The sequence below is a fragment of the Polyodon spathula genome, chromosome 1, assembly GCF_017654505.1.
Source record: "Polyodon spathula isolate WHYD16114869_AA chromosome 1, ASM1765450v1, whole genome shotgun sequence".
NCBI lineage: Eukaryota > Metazoa > Chordata > Actinopteri > Acipenseriformes > Polyodontidae > Polyodon > Polyodon spathula.
The window spans coordinates 2,272,391-2,287,426 of NC_054534.1; the positions used below are offsets into that span (position 1 = coordinate 2,272,391).

Below are 15,036 nucleotides of genomic sequence, written 5' to 3' on the forward strand. Positions count from 1 at the left end.
TAAAAAAATAATGGGTGGCTCCCCAAGTGGCTCCTCCGGTACGGCGTTCCGCGTGGAGCACAGGATGCACCCTATAGTTCCGCGTGGAGCGCAGGATGCACCCTATAGTTCCGCGTGGAGCGCAGGATGCACCCTATAGTTCCGCGTGGAGCACAGGATGCACCCTATAGTTCCGCGAGCAGGATGCACCCTATAGTTCCGCGTGGAGCACAGGATGCACCCTATAGTTCCGCGTGGAGCGCAGGATGCACCCTATAGTTCCGCGTGGAGCACAGGATGCACCCTATAGTTCCGCGTGGAGCGCAGGATGCACCCTATAGTTCCGCGTGGAGCGCAGGATGCACCCTATAGTTCCACGTGGAGCACAGGATGCACCCTATAGTTCCGCGTGGAGCGCAGGATGCACCCTATAGTTCCGCGTGGAGCAGGATGCACCCTATAGTTCCGCGTGGAGCGCAGTATGCACCCTATAGTTCCGCGTGGAGCACAGGATGCACCCTATAGTTCCGCGTGGAGCGCAGGATGCACCCTATAGTTCCGCGTGGAGCACAGGATGCACCCTATAGTTCCGCGTGGAGCACAGGATGCACCCTATAGTTCCGCGTGGAGCGCAGGATGCACCCTATAGTTCCGCGTGGAGCGCAGGATGCACCCTATAGTTCCGCGTGGAGCGCAGGATGCACCCTATAGTTCCGCGTGGATGCACCCTATAGTTCCGCGTGGAGCGCAGGATGCACCCTATAGTTCCGCATGGAGCGCAGGATGCACCCTACAGTTCCGCATGGAGCGCAGGATGCACCCTATAGTTCCGCGTGGAGCGCAGGATGCACCCTATAGTTCCGCCTGGAGCCCAGGGGGCGGCGCACAATTGGTCGAGTGCCGTCCAGAAGGGGAAGCGTTTAGGTCGGCCAGGGTGTCTTTAGCTCACCTCGCACCAGCGACCCTTGTAGTCTGGCCGGGCACTTGCAGGCTTGCCTGTAAGCTGCCTGGAGCTGCGTTGTCCTCCAACGCTGTAGCTCCGAGATGGATGCATGGTGAGTCTGCAGTGTGAAAAGAAGTGGTCGGCTGATGGCACGCGCTTCAGTGGACAGCGTTCGTCGCCCCTGAGTCAGCGCAGGGGTGGTAGCAGTGAGCCGAGCAGAAAAATAATAATTGGATATTCTAAATTGGGAGAAAATAAAAAATAACAAAAATTGGCGACTACTAAATAAAAAAAAAAAAAATAAAAAAAAATACAATAATGGGTGCTGGACTCCTGTGCAGTTTGCTTTTTATTTGTATAAGTGGGGATACTTAGCCCTCTATTCTTCCAGGCACTTTATTTGATTAAAAATGGCCTTTGTGATAACAAAACCATTTGTGACCAATTCCAGAAGAACAAAGCCACATATGAGGTCAGGATTGACATAGCCAATGAAAAGAGGAGGTGCTTATTGAGTTGCTCAGGTTGAAATGGGGTTTGAATCGGAGCTCTTGCTTCCTATAGCATATCAAATACAGACACAAGCTGACTCTAGTCTTGCTGAACCCCAGAGCGACACCCAAACTGGACAGCCCTCTGAATCACACTGAAAGAAAGGGTTTTCTGGCTTTCAAAATGTCGCATTGTTTATGCTGCACAGCACGGGCCATTGCTGTGCTCAGCACAGACACAGACTCAGGGCCCAGCTGTGCTAATCAGTGTTACTGTAGTTGGGTTATTTTCATCACAGTGTTTGCTGTCTAGCCAGTGCTCCCGAGTGGCTGGCTTGGCACAAACGATACAGACATTTCACTGTTTAGGAGTCTCAGTGCCTTTTAGTTCATAGCAGCAAAAAAGAAGCGGAATCATAAACCTCGTATTAACATTCTTACAAATCCATTCAAGTCACACTGGATGGAAGTGCATCAAAACAAGCACTATTTTTGCTGCAGTTACCGCAGAAACAACACACACTCCAGCCATTTTGAGAGCTTGCATAACTTAGACAATGATGTCACAGTATATTTAGATGTTGTTATTCCTCTTCCTTAATACTGCTACTACTGATACTGATCATACTTATAATAGCATTAAGAAAACATTGAGAAAATCAGGAAGGCTCACCCAATTACTGGTATGAAGTTTCAAAAGACAGAAACATGAAAGCCAAAAACATACAATCATTTCAAAAATGAAAACGCATCGAAGCTCCATTAACAGGTACATTACTTCAGACACAAGGAAAACGCTTGATCACGGAGTGAATGAACCCCAGGGATCTACACACCAGTTAGTTACAACACAGACAGTGACAGTAAGCGCAGAATGAATGACTTCTGAAGGACTCCGCTCGCATCCCCAGACAGCAGCGGCTGCATGGTTTCACTCTGACCTACAATATATAATCTATGTCTATGTACACATTGTGAGTTGGATTGTTGGTCGACCACTGCACAGAATGACGCCACATGCACAATGACCCTTGAAAAACCCTTTGGCCGGGGGGTTTGGATTATCTTTCAGTTTGCTCACGTTCTAGTTTCTACCCTAATCTAGCAGGTGCTGTATTCTCTTTATGGTCAGTCCCCACCCCACGTTATCCCTTCTCAAGTCGGAAAGGGTTTTATCAATGCTGCCCTGCAGCGCCCAGTAGCTTGCTGGGTATTGGAGAGATTGCATGCTCCCCCACACTGCTGCCTATAGCATTCTGCTCTGTTATCAGCAGTGCGTGAGAGTGTCATTTAACTGGTTTAAGGTGAAATTTCTCACAACCAATTAAGACAACCCCCTACCATTCCACCCAAAGCAAAGCCTGAGCTGTAGGTACGTATCCAGATAGCATTTGTGTTTATGATTTTAATGCCCCCTATATCCCACTTTCCCTATACATATATAAAAAAAACACGATTAAAACATAAAAAAACTAAAAAGGGAAAAAAAAACTAATATTGCATAAAAAAAACTCAAACCGAACACAAAAAAGTTTTTTTTTTTTTTTTTTCATTTCCAAACAAAAAGTACTTTTCTACTTCTTGTATAAATCTGTATTTTAAAGTATAAAAATATATTGCAGTAGACATACAGTCACAGGTTCATGACTTTAACTATCGAAGCCTAGCAGTTATTTAAGAGGACCCCCTCCCCTTTTTTTTTTAAAGTGGATACAGCACCTTTAACATTGTTTCTGTTTCCTACAGGTTCACTGCTGGGAGCAGCAGTCCTATCAAACTAAACTCCTATTGCTCTTCAAAACTAATGCTTGGTTATGCTTTTGTTTGCAATTGGCTGGCTATGTACAATGCACTGCAGTGTGTCGGGTCTCCAGCACAATGCATTTCTCATGTTATACAAAACATCACTGACTTACACAGAAGCGACCCCTATGTGTACCACATGTTCAGTCTCCTAAGCAGTGTGTTATATCCAATTTGCAATACCGTATATTATTTTTAATTATCAATAACCCTAATGCAGCAGTTTATGTAAAAAGACGAAGATTACCTGTAATATGGTTTCTTTGTAGAATGATGAACTCCCCACAGAGTGAACTCCCAGTCTCCATGTTGCTCGGGTCAGGAGTTAAACCAAACGATCTCTTTCCCAGAGATCCTTGATATAAACTTGTTTTGGCACCATAGTAGTATCCCTCCTCTATAAAACCTCCCACATCCTTTAGTGTTATTGTCCCAATTAAAAAATAAAAAAACATAAGTCAAAAAATGGGGTAAGGAGTGTGGGATATAGGTGTGTGGAGTTCATCATCCTACAAAGAAACCATAATGCAGGTAATCTTTGTCTTCTTACCTCCTATGATGAACTTCACACAGAGTGGACTCTACCAAAGGCAGTAGATAAAGGGTGGTAGGTCAAATGTTAGTGAAATAAGTCACAGACAACACAGAGTGAGTAAAGGTGGGCTGAGAGCAAGACACATTTAAATTGTAATGTTTTAGAAATGTCTCGAAAGAGATATCAGGTCCTGGACTGGGATGGATTTTAATCTTGCCCAAGTGGTAGCCACTCCTCTTACTGAGTGGGCTTTGATAGGTCCTGGTACAGGTTTTTATTTTATCAAGTTTATAAAACTCGATACGAGATGTAATCCCCCTAGAAATGGTCTGTTTTGACACAGGTTTGCCCCGAGTTTGTGAATTAAACAAAAATCTGTGCTGATGCTCTTATTGCAGGTTCTGTGAATGTAGAATTCAGCGCTCTCCATACACTAATTACGTGGTGCCTAGTCTCCTCTTCTGATTGACGTGGTTTTGGGTAAAAATCATGGAAAGTTATGACCTGGTTAATATGCAAACTTGTTTCCACTTTAGGCGGTGGGAATTTGGAAGGGTTGGGCTCAATGATGAAAGGAGACACCTCTGCGTGCCTCATGTGTAGCCTTTCATCTCATACCAGATAAACTGATGATGCTATGTGCCCCAAAAATTACTGAAAGCCCCTTGCTGTTAGCTTGGCTCCTATGCCAATAGACTTGCTTTTTGACAAATGGTGTTCACCTTCTCTTCCGTGAGATCCACTCTTCCTGATACTGTATTGAATTCTGCCCCTTGGAAGTTTAACGACTGTGTTGGGCTGAGCAGTGATTTTTCCCGGTTTACCAGCAGACCCAGGTCTTGGAAAAGATGAAGAATGGGTATATGGAAGTACGCATCCTTCAGGTCTATAGAATCCAGACAGTCCCCTGGTTGAACTGCTTTTATGACAGTGGCCACTGACACCATTTTGAACTTTTCCATGCAAATGTATTTGTTCAGACCTCTGAGGTCTAGAATGGGTCTGAACTTCCTCTTCTTTTTGTGAATTAAGAAGTACGTGGAGTAGTGACCCTGCCCTTAAGAAGATGAAGGGACCTGTTCTATGGCAAGGGAAACGAGCATGGATTCTACCTCTTCCTGTAAAAAGACTCCCTCTGGACATGATCATTCTATTAGTGTATGGATGATACCTGTTGATGGTGGTTGACATTAGAATTATATTTTGTATCCATGTTGTACTATCCCCAGGACCCAGGTGTTTGATGTTATTTTCTACTAATTTGTTATAAAATGCGACACTCTCCCCCTACTGGCAGTTGTGATGAAAATGTGTTATCATATGTAGGCACCGTCCTGCAGATACAGCACAGCCCTAGCAATGGTATCCATGCTATTGCATGCTGCCTGTAACTGGATTTTTGCAACATTTTTTCCCTCTTATGCAATCTGCATGACCAGTTCCATGTTCTCCAGGGTAGGAGTCTGTAAGGAAGCAGACAGCTCGCTCCACATCTTGTGCTGGTATTTTGCAGCATGTATTTGGTAGTTGTTGTTACGCATGCTGCAAGTGGAGGTGGAGTATCCTCTTCTCAAGAAGGTATCAACCTTTCCATCTCCCCGATCTAGAACAGATCTGTATGACGTACCTGTGGCAGGTATTGCCATAATGGTGTCTACCCTCTGCAATTTTAAACATATGATCTTTATGATTTACTGGCATCCTGTAGAACTTGTCTACTCTGGGAATATGTGGTGCAGCAAAAGCTGGTTTAACCAGAAAAGCCTCAACGGGCCTCCAGACTGCCTCATGGAAGAGGAAACCTTCAAAGGCTTTCCTATCCTTTGCATCAATGATGCTTAGGAAATCGTCCTCTTCAGTACCTGTCTGGGTAGTAATGTTGAGGGACGATGAAATCCTTTTTTAAAACTGCCTCTGCATTTGTATACACAGGTTCAGTACTGTCTCCAGCCACTGAAGCGTCTTCATCCAGGCCGGAGTCCATGACATCATCGTCTCCCAGGCTGTGTGTGTCTGCACAGTAATCCTGCTCCCGTGCACTCCATGCTATTATGGTATCAGAAACCGCCACCCGGTCTGCATGCTGGGGAGGCAGAGCCTGCCTTGAACCCTCAAACTCTGAAAAAAAAAACCCTTGGTTACTGCTGGCATCGTTACCTGTGCAGGAGATGATCATTGCTGGAATTTCAGTAACGGTTTCGGAAGCACATCTTTCTCCACGCTGTCACAGAGGTGTTTGGACTCTGCAGTTCTTTTCCTTGAGGAGACAAGGCGTCTTATTTCTCCCTGGAACTGCTTGGTCTTTTTGTTGTGGAGGATGAAAAGTTATTACTTCCGATCTAGAGCTAGGGACGAAAGAGCCCTTCCTTTCTGTGTCGGTGAGTTCAACATGTCAACACACGAGACATACATTTCTAACAGGTGAAGGTGAAAGAGGGGAACCACACTGTGCACAAACAGAAGGCATGTGTACAACACACTGTAGAATGAGAACAAAAGGGGGGAAAATACGATATACTTAATTTTTTTATTTTTTCAAATGAATGAAGCGCAAACTACTAAGTCCGGACCCAAGCTACGCAGGAGAAATTAGGACAACAACACTAAAAGATGTGGGAGGTTTTATAGAGGAGGGATACTACTTTGACGCCAAAAAAAGTCTACATCTGGGAAAGAAATTGTTAACTCCTGACCCGAGCAACATAGAGACTGGTAGTTCATTCTGTGTGTAGAGTTCATCATACAAGGGGAGAAATAAATGTTTTTTAACTCACACAAAAGAGAAGACACGAGGCTGCACTGAATCAACTTCAACCTCCTGGGAAGCGGGTTGCCTCAGTACAACTGCAAGTACAGTGTGCTATTAGAAAACTAGTAGTGGGGCATTTCCCTTCCAAGTGTGGAAGTTTGACTGAACAGAGCCATAAAACACAGGAATACAGCAGGGCACCAAGCTGTGCGGCACAGTAAGCTGCTGCACATGGGATACAGCACTGCAAAGGGGATGTAATCCACTTCATTGGAGACACAACCTGTGGTGCTCACTGGATTACACAATGTTCCTTTCCCTCTCGCTGGACATGCACAAGGATATATAATAACGACCATGGTTGCGCGGGGGGTCCCTTGTAAAAGTCTACCACGGTACATTTGCACAGTAATTTTCCCCATGCTTTTCCTCTAGTTATACTATGAATTTACCAGTTGGCCATGTTTTAATATGTTTTACCATACTCCTCGGAGCTTTACATTGCTTACATGTGCTTTACCATACTTTCACTGTGCTTCATTACACATTGCTGTGCTTTCACAATGGTAAACTTTTAGAAGGGGTGAATTAGAAGGCTTGGTGAACTGAGTTTTAGGGGCTGCAGTGGAGGGTTCTGTCTCCCGACTGGGCTCCAGCTTCAGTTTCTTGTGGACTGAGGGAGACGCTGTTGTGCTGTGTGGTGCAGCGCTCTCATCCTCGTTCACACTCTCCCTTCCCCTATCCCCTCACTGCGCTCATGCTCAATCACAGATGCAATTCACTTTGTTTGCAAAACATGGACACAAAGCAAAAAGCAAAAAGCAAAAAGCAAAAAGCAAGGAGGAACCGCCACCAGACTGCCGCTGTAGAGATTATCCACTCGTATGTCTATCAAGGACTAGGCTTCTGTACCCAACCACCCCAATGCCATGAGATCTAGGGACAGGAAAACAGCTGCTCAAATGAGGACACTCCCACCCCTCCCCCTGCATTCCAGGGCACTCACTCCAGTCCTGTGAAACTTATTGAGCTACATCAGACTTGCACTATGTATTTTACAGTAAGAGTGCTAGTATTTCACATTCTATTTAAATTAATCTGCATTGTGAGATCCTTATCATTCCTACTCTTCAGAAGATCGGTTAGTGTACCATTGATATTTTCACCCTTGTTTGATATATTGTCCATTAAGAGCATTTTTGTTTCCATGCTGAACGCTCACACTGACATTCTGTCATTTTTCACATTGTTGACACTTTGCTGACATTTTTGCATCATTTCATTTTCGGGTTCAAGTTTTTAAATAACTGGTTCTCATTTGATGTAAACTGCTCAGGTTGAGCGTAAAAAAACCCCCAAAAACTCTGTAAGCTACCAACAACCAAACAAGCAAGATGGGCCAAATGGCCTCCTCTCGTTTGTAAACTTTCTTATGCTCTAAAGCAGAAACAAAAGCATGAATATATACATTTCTCACCAAATGCATGAGTGGAAACATTTGGACACTAGTTTCCAAAGATGGTGTGGAAAGGGGAGATGATCTAACAGTGTTTCTAAACCTCATTCACGTGAACTAGGAGGAGGTGCAGAGCATCAGGCCACTCTAGCTAACCATCATTCCTACTATAAACAAGCCTTTTCTTCGGAACTATTTTGTGTTGTTGTGGATGGGCCACCGGCTCTAGGTTAGGTTCCTCCTGCTCTATAAACACAGATAAGTACATGTCCTACCATAGGAGGAAGCAATGGCTGTTAGTTTGTTTTTGTTTGTTTGGTTTTTTTTTACAAGTGTGCAGCAGTGGTGGGAGCTGCCTGCTCTCTGTCGCCGCACGGTGGCAGAGTGCACTCACTGCAGCCTTCCCCTGCTCTCAGGTGGAGGGTTACTGGATCTGGCAGGCAGTGGAGGAGGTGGCCTGGCAGCACATGCAGGTGGGGTTCACAGACTTGGGGGGGATGAGATCGAGGTCCTCATCGTCAGGGATCTCGTCTAAACGGTAGCCGTCCTTCAGCAGCTGGATGTTCAAATCTTGGTTAATCTGCTGCAGGCAAGGAAGGGCACGTTAGAGTAGGGGAGTCCAATCACGATCCTGGAGGGCTACTGTACTCCAGGTTTAACGGGTGAAACTATATAATGAACTACTTTAGGGTCTGATTGGAAAGAACAGGGCTGGAACAAAGACCAGGAGTGGAAAAGCCAACCTTTTGCCACCCCTGCAACAGTTTAAAGCAGGGGCACACACACAGCGCCCCCTAAAGCCACGTCTTCACCTGCCACTGGTGTGTCATACTTTGGGATCAGTCTGCAATGGTTTGTTTCCTTCCGCAGCAGCACCAGAGATTTCAGGTAGGATTGCTGCAGGAGGAAGTTACCTGATGCTGAGAACACAGGAGGCTGGGTCTGAACATGTCGGTGCAATGCCGAGAGTTAATAATATTAGATCAGGGAAATATTGGCAGGCGAACTGATTTATAAACAGCAATCATACAAAAACGTGACACACACCTGCTATCACTGATCTTTGGGTAATGTCGGGTTTCAGACCAGAGTGCAGAGTTTTAAAGAATTGTTTCATGGTGTAGATAGAAACGTGGCATTTTGCCTGTTTTTTTAAAGCACTGGTCAGTAATTGTCATTGTTATTTAAAGCTGTGCCTAAATAATTCAGTGGGTTCATCCAGAGTCCCAAAGTACAGCTGTGTTCTCTCTTGCTTGATTTTTAACACCACCTGGTGGTTTTTCCCTTTTGAAAGCTACACTTGAGAAAATGTATTGTGAATCCAGCCCAAGGTATATCAGTAACATGATAAATGCAAGACACAGCTTTAAATAACAATGACAATTAAATGGCCAGTGCTTTAAAAAACAGGCTGCTGTGACAAACATTCACAGAATGTGGAATGACTTCTTGCAACAAACATTGTGTCCAATTGGGGCCCACGTTGCCATTCACAGTCCAATAAACAACCCTCCCACTAGCAAACACAACTGAGAATACCAGAACTGAATAGGGGCAATCTGAGCCTGTGCTTGCTCACATGCCCTTGCTTAGATCAAGAATAACAAATGTGTGTTCATGAAACAAAAACACAGCATTACGTAACATAGCTATACTGAATGGGTGACATAGTTTCATTCCCCTTTTCTAAAGGTTCTAGACAGTGTTTAAAAAAAAAAAAAAAAAAAAAAAAAAAAAAAAAACAGTGAAAAGGGGGTGCTGTTCTCACAAGTTCATTAAACAGTGAAAAGGGGGTGCTGTTCTCACGAGTTCATTAAACAGTGAAAAGGGGGTGCTGTTCTCACGAGTTCATTAAACAGTGAAAAGGGGGTGCTGTTCTCACGAGTTCATTAAACAGTGAAAAGGGGGTGCTGTTCTCACGAGTTCATTAAACAGTGAAAAGGGGGTGCTGTTCTCACGAGTTCATTAAACAGTGAAAAGGGGGTGCTGTTCTCACGAGTTCATTAAACAGTGAAAAGGGGGTGCTGTTCTCACGAGTTCATTAAACAGTGAAAAGGGGGTGCTGTTCTCACGAGTTCATTAAACAGTGAAAAGGGGGTGCTGTTCTCACGAGTTCATTAAACAGTGAAAAGGGGGTGCTGTTCTCACGAGTTCATTAAACAGTGAAAAGGGGGTGCTGTTCTCACGAGTTCATTAAACAGTGAAAAGGGGGTGCTGTTCTCACGAGTTCATTAAACAGTGAAAAGGGGGTGCTGTTCTCACGAGTTCATTAAACAGTGAAAAGGGGGTGCTGTTCTCACGAGTTCATTAAACAGTGAAAAGGGGGTGCTGTTCTCACGAGTTCATTAAACAGTGAAAAGGGGGTGCTGTTCTCACGAGTTCATTAAACAGTGAAAAGGGGGTGCTGTTCTCACGAGTTCATTAAACAGTGAAAAGGGGGTGCTGTTCTCACGAGTTCATTAAACAGTGAAAAGGGGGTGCTGTTCTCACGAGTGCATTAAACAGTGAAAAGGGGGTGCTGTTCTCACGAGTTCATTAAACAGTGAAAAGGGGGTGCTGTTCTCACGAGTGCATTAAACAGTGAAAAGGGGGTGCTGTTCTCACGAGTTCATTAAACAGTGAAAAGGGGGTGCTGTTCTCACGAGTTCATTAAACAGTGAAAAGGGGGTGCTGTTCTCACGAGTTCATTAAACAGTGAAAAGGGGGTGCTGTTCTCACGAGTTCATTAAACAGTGAAAAGGGGGTGCTGTTCTCACGAGTTCATTAAACAAACATTCAGTGCTGTTCATTAAAAACAGTGAAAAGTTCTCACGAGTTCATTAAACAGTGAAAAGGGGGTGCTGTTCTCACGAGTTCATTAAACAGTGAAAAGGGGGTGCTGTTCTCACGAGTTCATTAAACAGTGAAAAGGGGGTGCTGTTCTCACGAGTTCATTAAACAGTGAAAAGGGGGTGCTGTTCTCACGAGTTCATTAAACAGTGAAAAGGGGGTGCTGTTCTCACGAGTTCATTAAACAGTGAAAAGGGGGTGCTGTTCTCACGAGTTCATTAAACAGTGAAAAGGGGGTGCTGTTCTCACGAGTTCATTAAACAGTGAAAAGGGGGTGCTGTTCTCACGAGTTCATTAAACAGTGAAAAGGGGGTGCTGTTCTCACGAGTTCATTAAACAGTGAAAAGGGGGTGCTGTTCTCACGAGTTCATTAAACAGTGAAAAGGGGGTGCTGTTCTCACGAGTTCATTAAACAGTGAAAAGGGGGTGCTGTTCTCACGAGTTCATTAAACAGTGAAAGGGGGGTGCAGTGAAAAGGGGGTGCTGTTCTCACGAGTTCATTAAACAGTGAAAAGGGGGTGCTGTTCTCACGAGTGCATTAAACAGTGAAAAGGGGGTGCTGTTCTCACGAGTTCATTAAACAGTGAAAAGGGGGTGCTGTTCTCACGAGTTCATTAAACAGTGAAAAGGGGGTGCTGTTCTCACGAGTTCATTAAACAGTGAAAAGGGGGTGCTGTTCTCACGAGTTCATTAAACAGTGAAAAGGGGGTGCTGTTCTCACGAGTTCATTAAACAACAAAAAGGGGGTGCTGTTCTCACGAGTTCATTAAACAACGAAAAGGGGGTGCTGTTCTCACGAGTTCATTAAACAGTGAAAAGGGGACGTGAATTTAGCCTGAATATCGTGGTCTCAGGTATGTCCACGAGTATCTCACCTCAGCGGAGGAGTATCCTGACGAAGAATATCTGGACATGTCGAAGTCATCATCACTGAAAGAGAATAACCATCACAGTTAGGTTTTCTGAGCGTACCCAGGGAACTCTACCCCTCAGTATGGATATACTTAGAAGTGAAAACAAACACATACAATATGTACACAATATTATAAGAAATGCACAAAAAATGTATATAAATTAACTTGACCAGCAGTACTCAGCACAGCACTCTATGGGAGCAAACCAGCCAGCACAATCGTGTATCGCCATGGCTTTAACTCTACGATCCTCCATGAAATATGTACTGATCCATCCCGGTACCCTTTTTGAAGCCTCAGTTATATATGATATTACTGCACATGAACGTTTCACTTTGTTTCAAGCCTTTTGGGAAGATTCTACATTTGTTTGCTTCACATTTTCTAATGTCAATGTATATATTGCTGTGTATAACATTGTATAATAACATGCACATGCATGTTTCCACTTGTACTCTGAGTCTACATGCTTCTCTTGCTTCTTGCTTTTCAATAATAAAGTGCTCTCAATGCATCGATCCCTGATGACTGTTACCGGTGTGATATTTGATTCGGGAACTGGGTGCTGATTGCACCTCTACCATGCACTGATAATACAATGTAAGGCAATGGAATATTTTACAGATCACTGTTTGAAGGCAGACAAAATGAACACAAGAAAAAAGAAAAAAATACAAAAATGTACCCCCTTTTTGTGAAAATAAATAATATCAATAAATCTTTGTTAATTTTTAAACTCTGCCCTCAACATCACTAAATCTGTATGACAGTGAAGGAGGGTCCAATTTAAGAGTGGAGAGACATAGGCCCCTTAACGATTAAAAAAGAAAAATGTGGTAAGGCCAATTAATACCTGAACACAAAAAAAAATGTTTTGAAACATAAAATAAAAAGTACAGTATAAATCTACTGTAACTATGACAGACTACCCAGTTGGCTAAAACCCTACAACCCAGTACAGGAAGAATAATTTGTCTGACAAAGTCCACTACATCATTCAATTAAACAGAGGGAACTTCATAGTGCAGCACTTTGCATCCCTAATCCCAGGAGTTAATTCAGTGCCTGCAGACACAAGAAAGCTATACAGCATCCTGCATTTCCAATCTCGACAGCATGTGTAATGCATGTAGCATCCATATCCGCAAAGCTACAGCACATTCGATCCTCATCTTCTCATCCAAAAAATGATTTCTCTGCAGGATCATCAGCTCCTGCACCCAATCGCAGTCTGATCATACTAGAGATTCACAGCCTATTGTAATGATACTGCGGTAGAAAACAACAAGCTGTGGGACTTCAGTGTGTTTCTGTCTGCTGCTTTGCTGTAATTCTGCTGAACTTGCTGGTCGACAATTAACCAGGCGCTGCAAAGCCCCTTGGATATGTATTATCCCTATACTAATCTTAGAGATTACCTCATACTGTAGACAGCAGCTGCAACCAGAAATGTCAGTCCAGGGTTCTCCCGAGACTCCAGGTGAGGGAACCAGTGTGCTCCATACCAGGTTTTCTAACATAGGTGTGGCTAATGGTGGTAGCAAATAATTAAAGGTTTGATCATCCAATTAGACAGCCTCCTTTAATAGCCAGACTTGGTATAGGGCTGGTAGAAAACAGCAAGAGGAATGTGATTTCTGTAGAGCAGGGGGTCTAGAGAGACCTTTGCAAAGCTAAGGGGAGGCCTGTGTGTACGAGTGTCGGAGTTCCAGATGGTATTTACCAGTCTTACTGTAATCCCACATTGCTTTGAAACAATGTTACTGCACGTGCAAAGAGGTGCACACCTTCTGAATGGAAGCATTAACCCTTTATCTGCTTCACTCAGAGCCAGTACCACGTCCATCTGTGACAACCACACCTGTAAGATGTATTGGACCTTGCTGTGCTTCAAATACAACAACTTGTTATGAGCCGATAACCACTTCGTACTCACTTGTTTATTGCCTCATTCTGTTGAATGCTCCATGCATCTAATGACTACAGTGAAAACAGCATGTTTATTTTAGATGTTTTCAAATCATTATGTTCTACTGCAATTAAGTAAGCTACATTACATGTAATGAATCCCGTGGATGTTTTTTCTTTGTGTATTTATTTTTTCCCTCTGAAGTTACTTCAGTATCACGTTGCTTTGGTTACTGGTGTCAGGGTTTTTTTTTATTCTTAATCTTTTTGCTGTGTTTCAGCTCTTCATTGAATGCTTTTCGGGGCATGTTGTTAATGTCATGTGTGCAGCACACAACCCTTGGTGTATTTTTTTTGTGTGTTTTCGTTGTTCTTGTTCTAAATTTCTTGAAAGCAGCTGTTCATTTCAAGGTACATTTTTACCCATCAGAACTCACACATGTTTGGTCACTATCACTCCTGCTGCATTAAACTGGGGTTACAGTATTTAAATTTCTGCTGATGTTAACATACCACCTTTGCATTTCCAGTCTGAATACATATTGACCAGTTTCTTAAAGGGATAGGCAGCATTTTTTGGGGTTAGAGGCAACATTGGCCAAACCCAAAAAGACAGTTGCATATATATATATATATATATATATATATATATATATATATATATATATATAATATATATATATATATATATGCATGCATTTGCGACCATTTTAGTCACAGTCTGGAGCCCTGGTTCCCCTGAGCTTACTTTAACAGATGATGCTCAGGTTGCTTGGTTACGATCCCATGATGCAGCAGTGTCATCTGGGATCAATGAACTCCCTGTTGTTTCTGACCTATTATTGTTCCTTTCCAGTACAGTTTTATATCTTTCTTTGTATTGTGCAAAGCATTTAACTGCGCTGATTGATGAGTTATTTATCTGGACCTGCATGGATGGGGTTTTCCATCACTTTTTTTTTTTTTTTTTTTTTTTTTTTTTACAGCATCAATTATCTATGAGAGGAAGCTATTTCTTGCTTGGTTAGCTGCAGTTTAGAAGGCATTCCAAGGTTCTCCTTACCTGTCTGTGTCCAGGGCCACCAGCGGCTTCTCGTCAGGACTCTGGTCAAGCGACGAGTAGCCTTTGTTTGGCACGACCAGCCTGGAAGCAAAGAAAAACTTTTCAGACCACTTGGACTGTTTATTTCATTTGGACAACATTTAGCAAAAAATAATGTTTTGCATTAGTATTCATGAACAATACAGTATGAGGAAACTCGGTTGTGGCTCTTTTGGGTCCATTCTCATCCAGGACTAGGGTTAATTAAAAGGGTAACGTGGCTCCAAATGTATTTCTTCTTGTCACCATAAAACATCATAAAAATAGCAAGGTGAGAAAGAAATACAATGACAATGGAAACGACTGACTGTTAAACAAGAGCGATTC

General features: G+C 43.3%; 1 protein-coding gene across 1 annotated transcript in view; it reads right to left on the reverse strand.

Moving 5' to 3' along the window:
* Positions 1-3,104: 3,104 nt before the first annotated feature.
* Positions 3,105-15,036, reverse strand: part of LOC121303648 (protein FAM219A-like) — a 35,304-nt gene continuing 23,372 nt past the window's right edge. The window contains exons 5-7 of the mRNA XM_041234460.1: positions 14,671-14,751; positions 11,661-11,715; positions 3,105-8,539 (exon numbers count right to left, since the gene is read on the reverse strand). Of these exons, the coding sequence (XP_041090394.1) occupies positions 8,381-8,539; positions 11,661-11,715; positions 14,671-14,751 (295 nt within the window). The 3' untranslated portion in view covers positions 3,105-8,380. The remainder of the gene's footprint in view (positions 8,540-11,660; positions 11,716-14,670; positions 14,752-15,036) is intronic.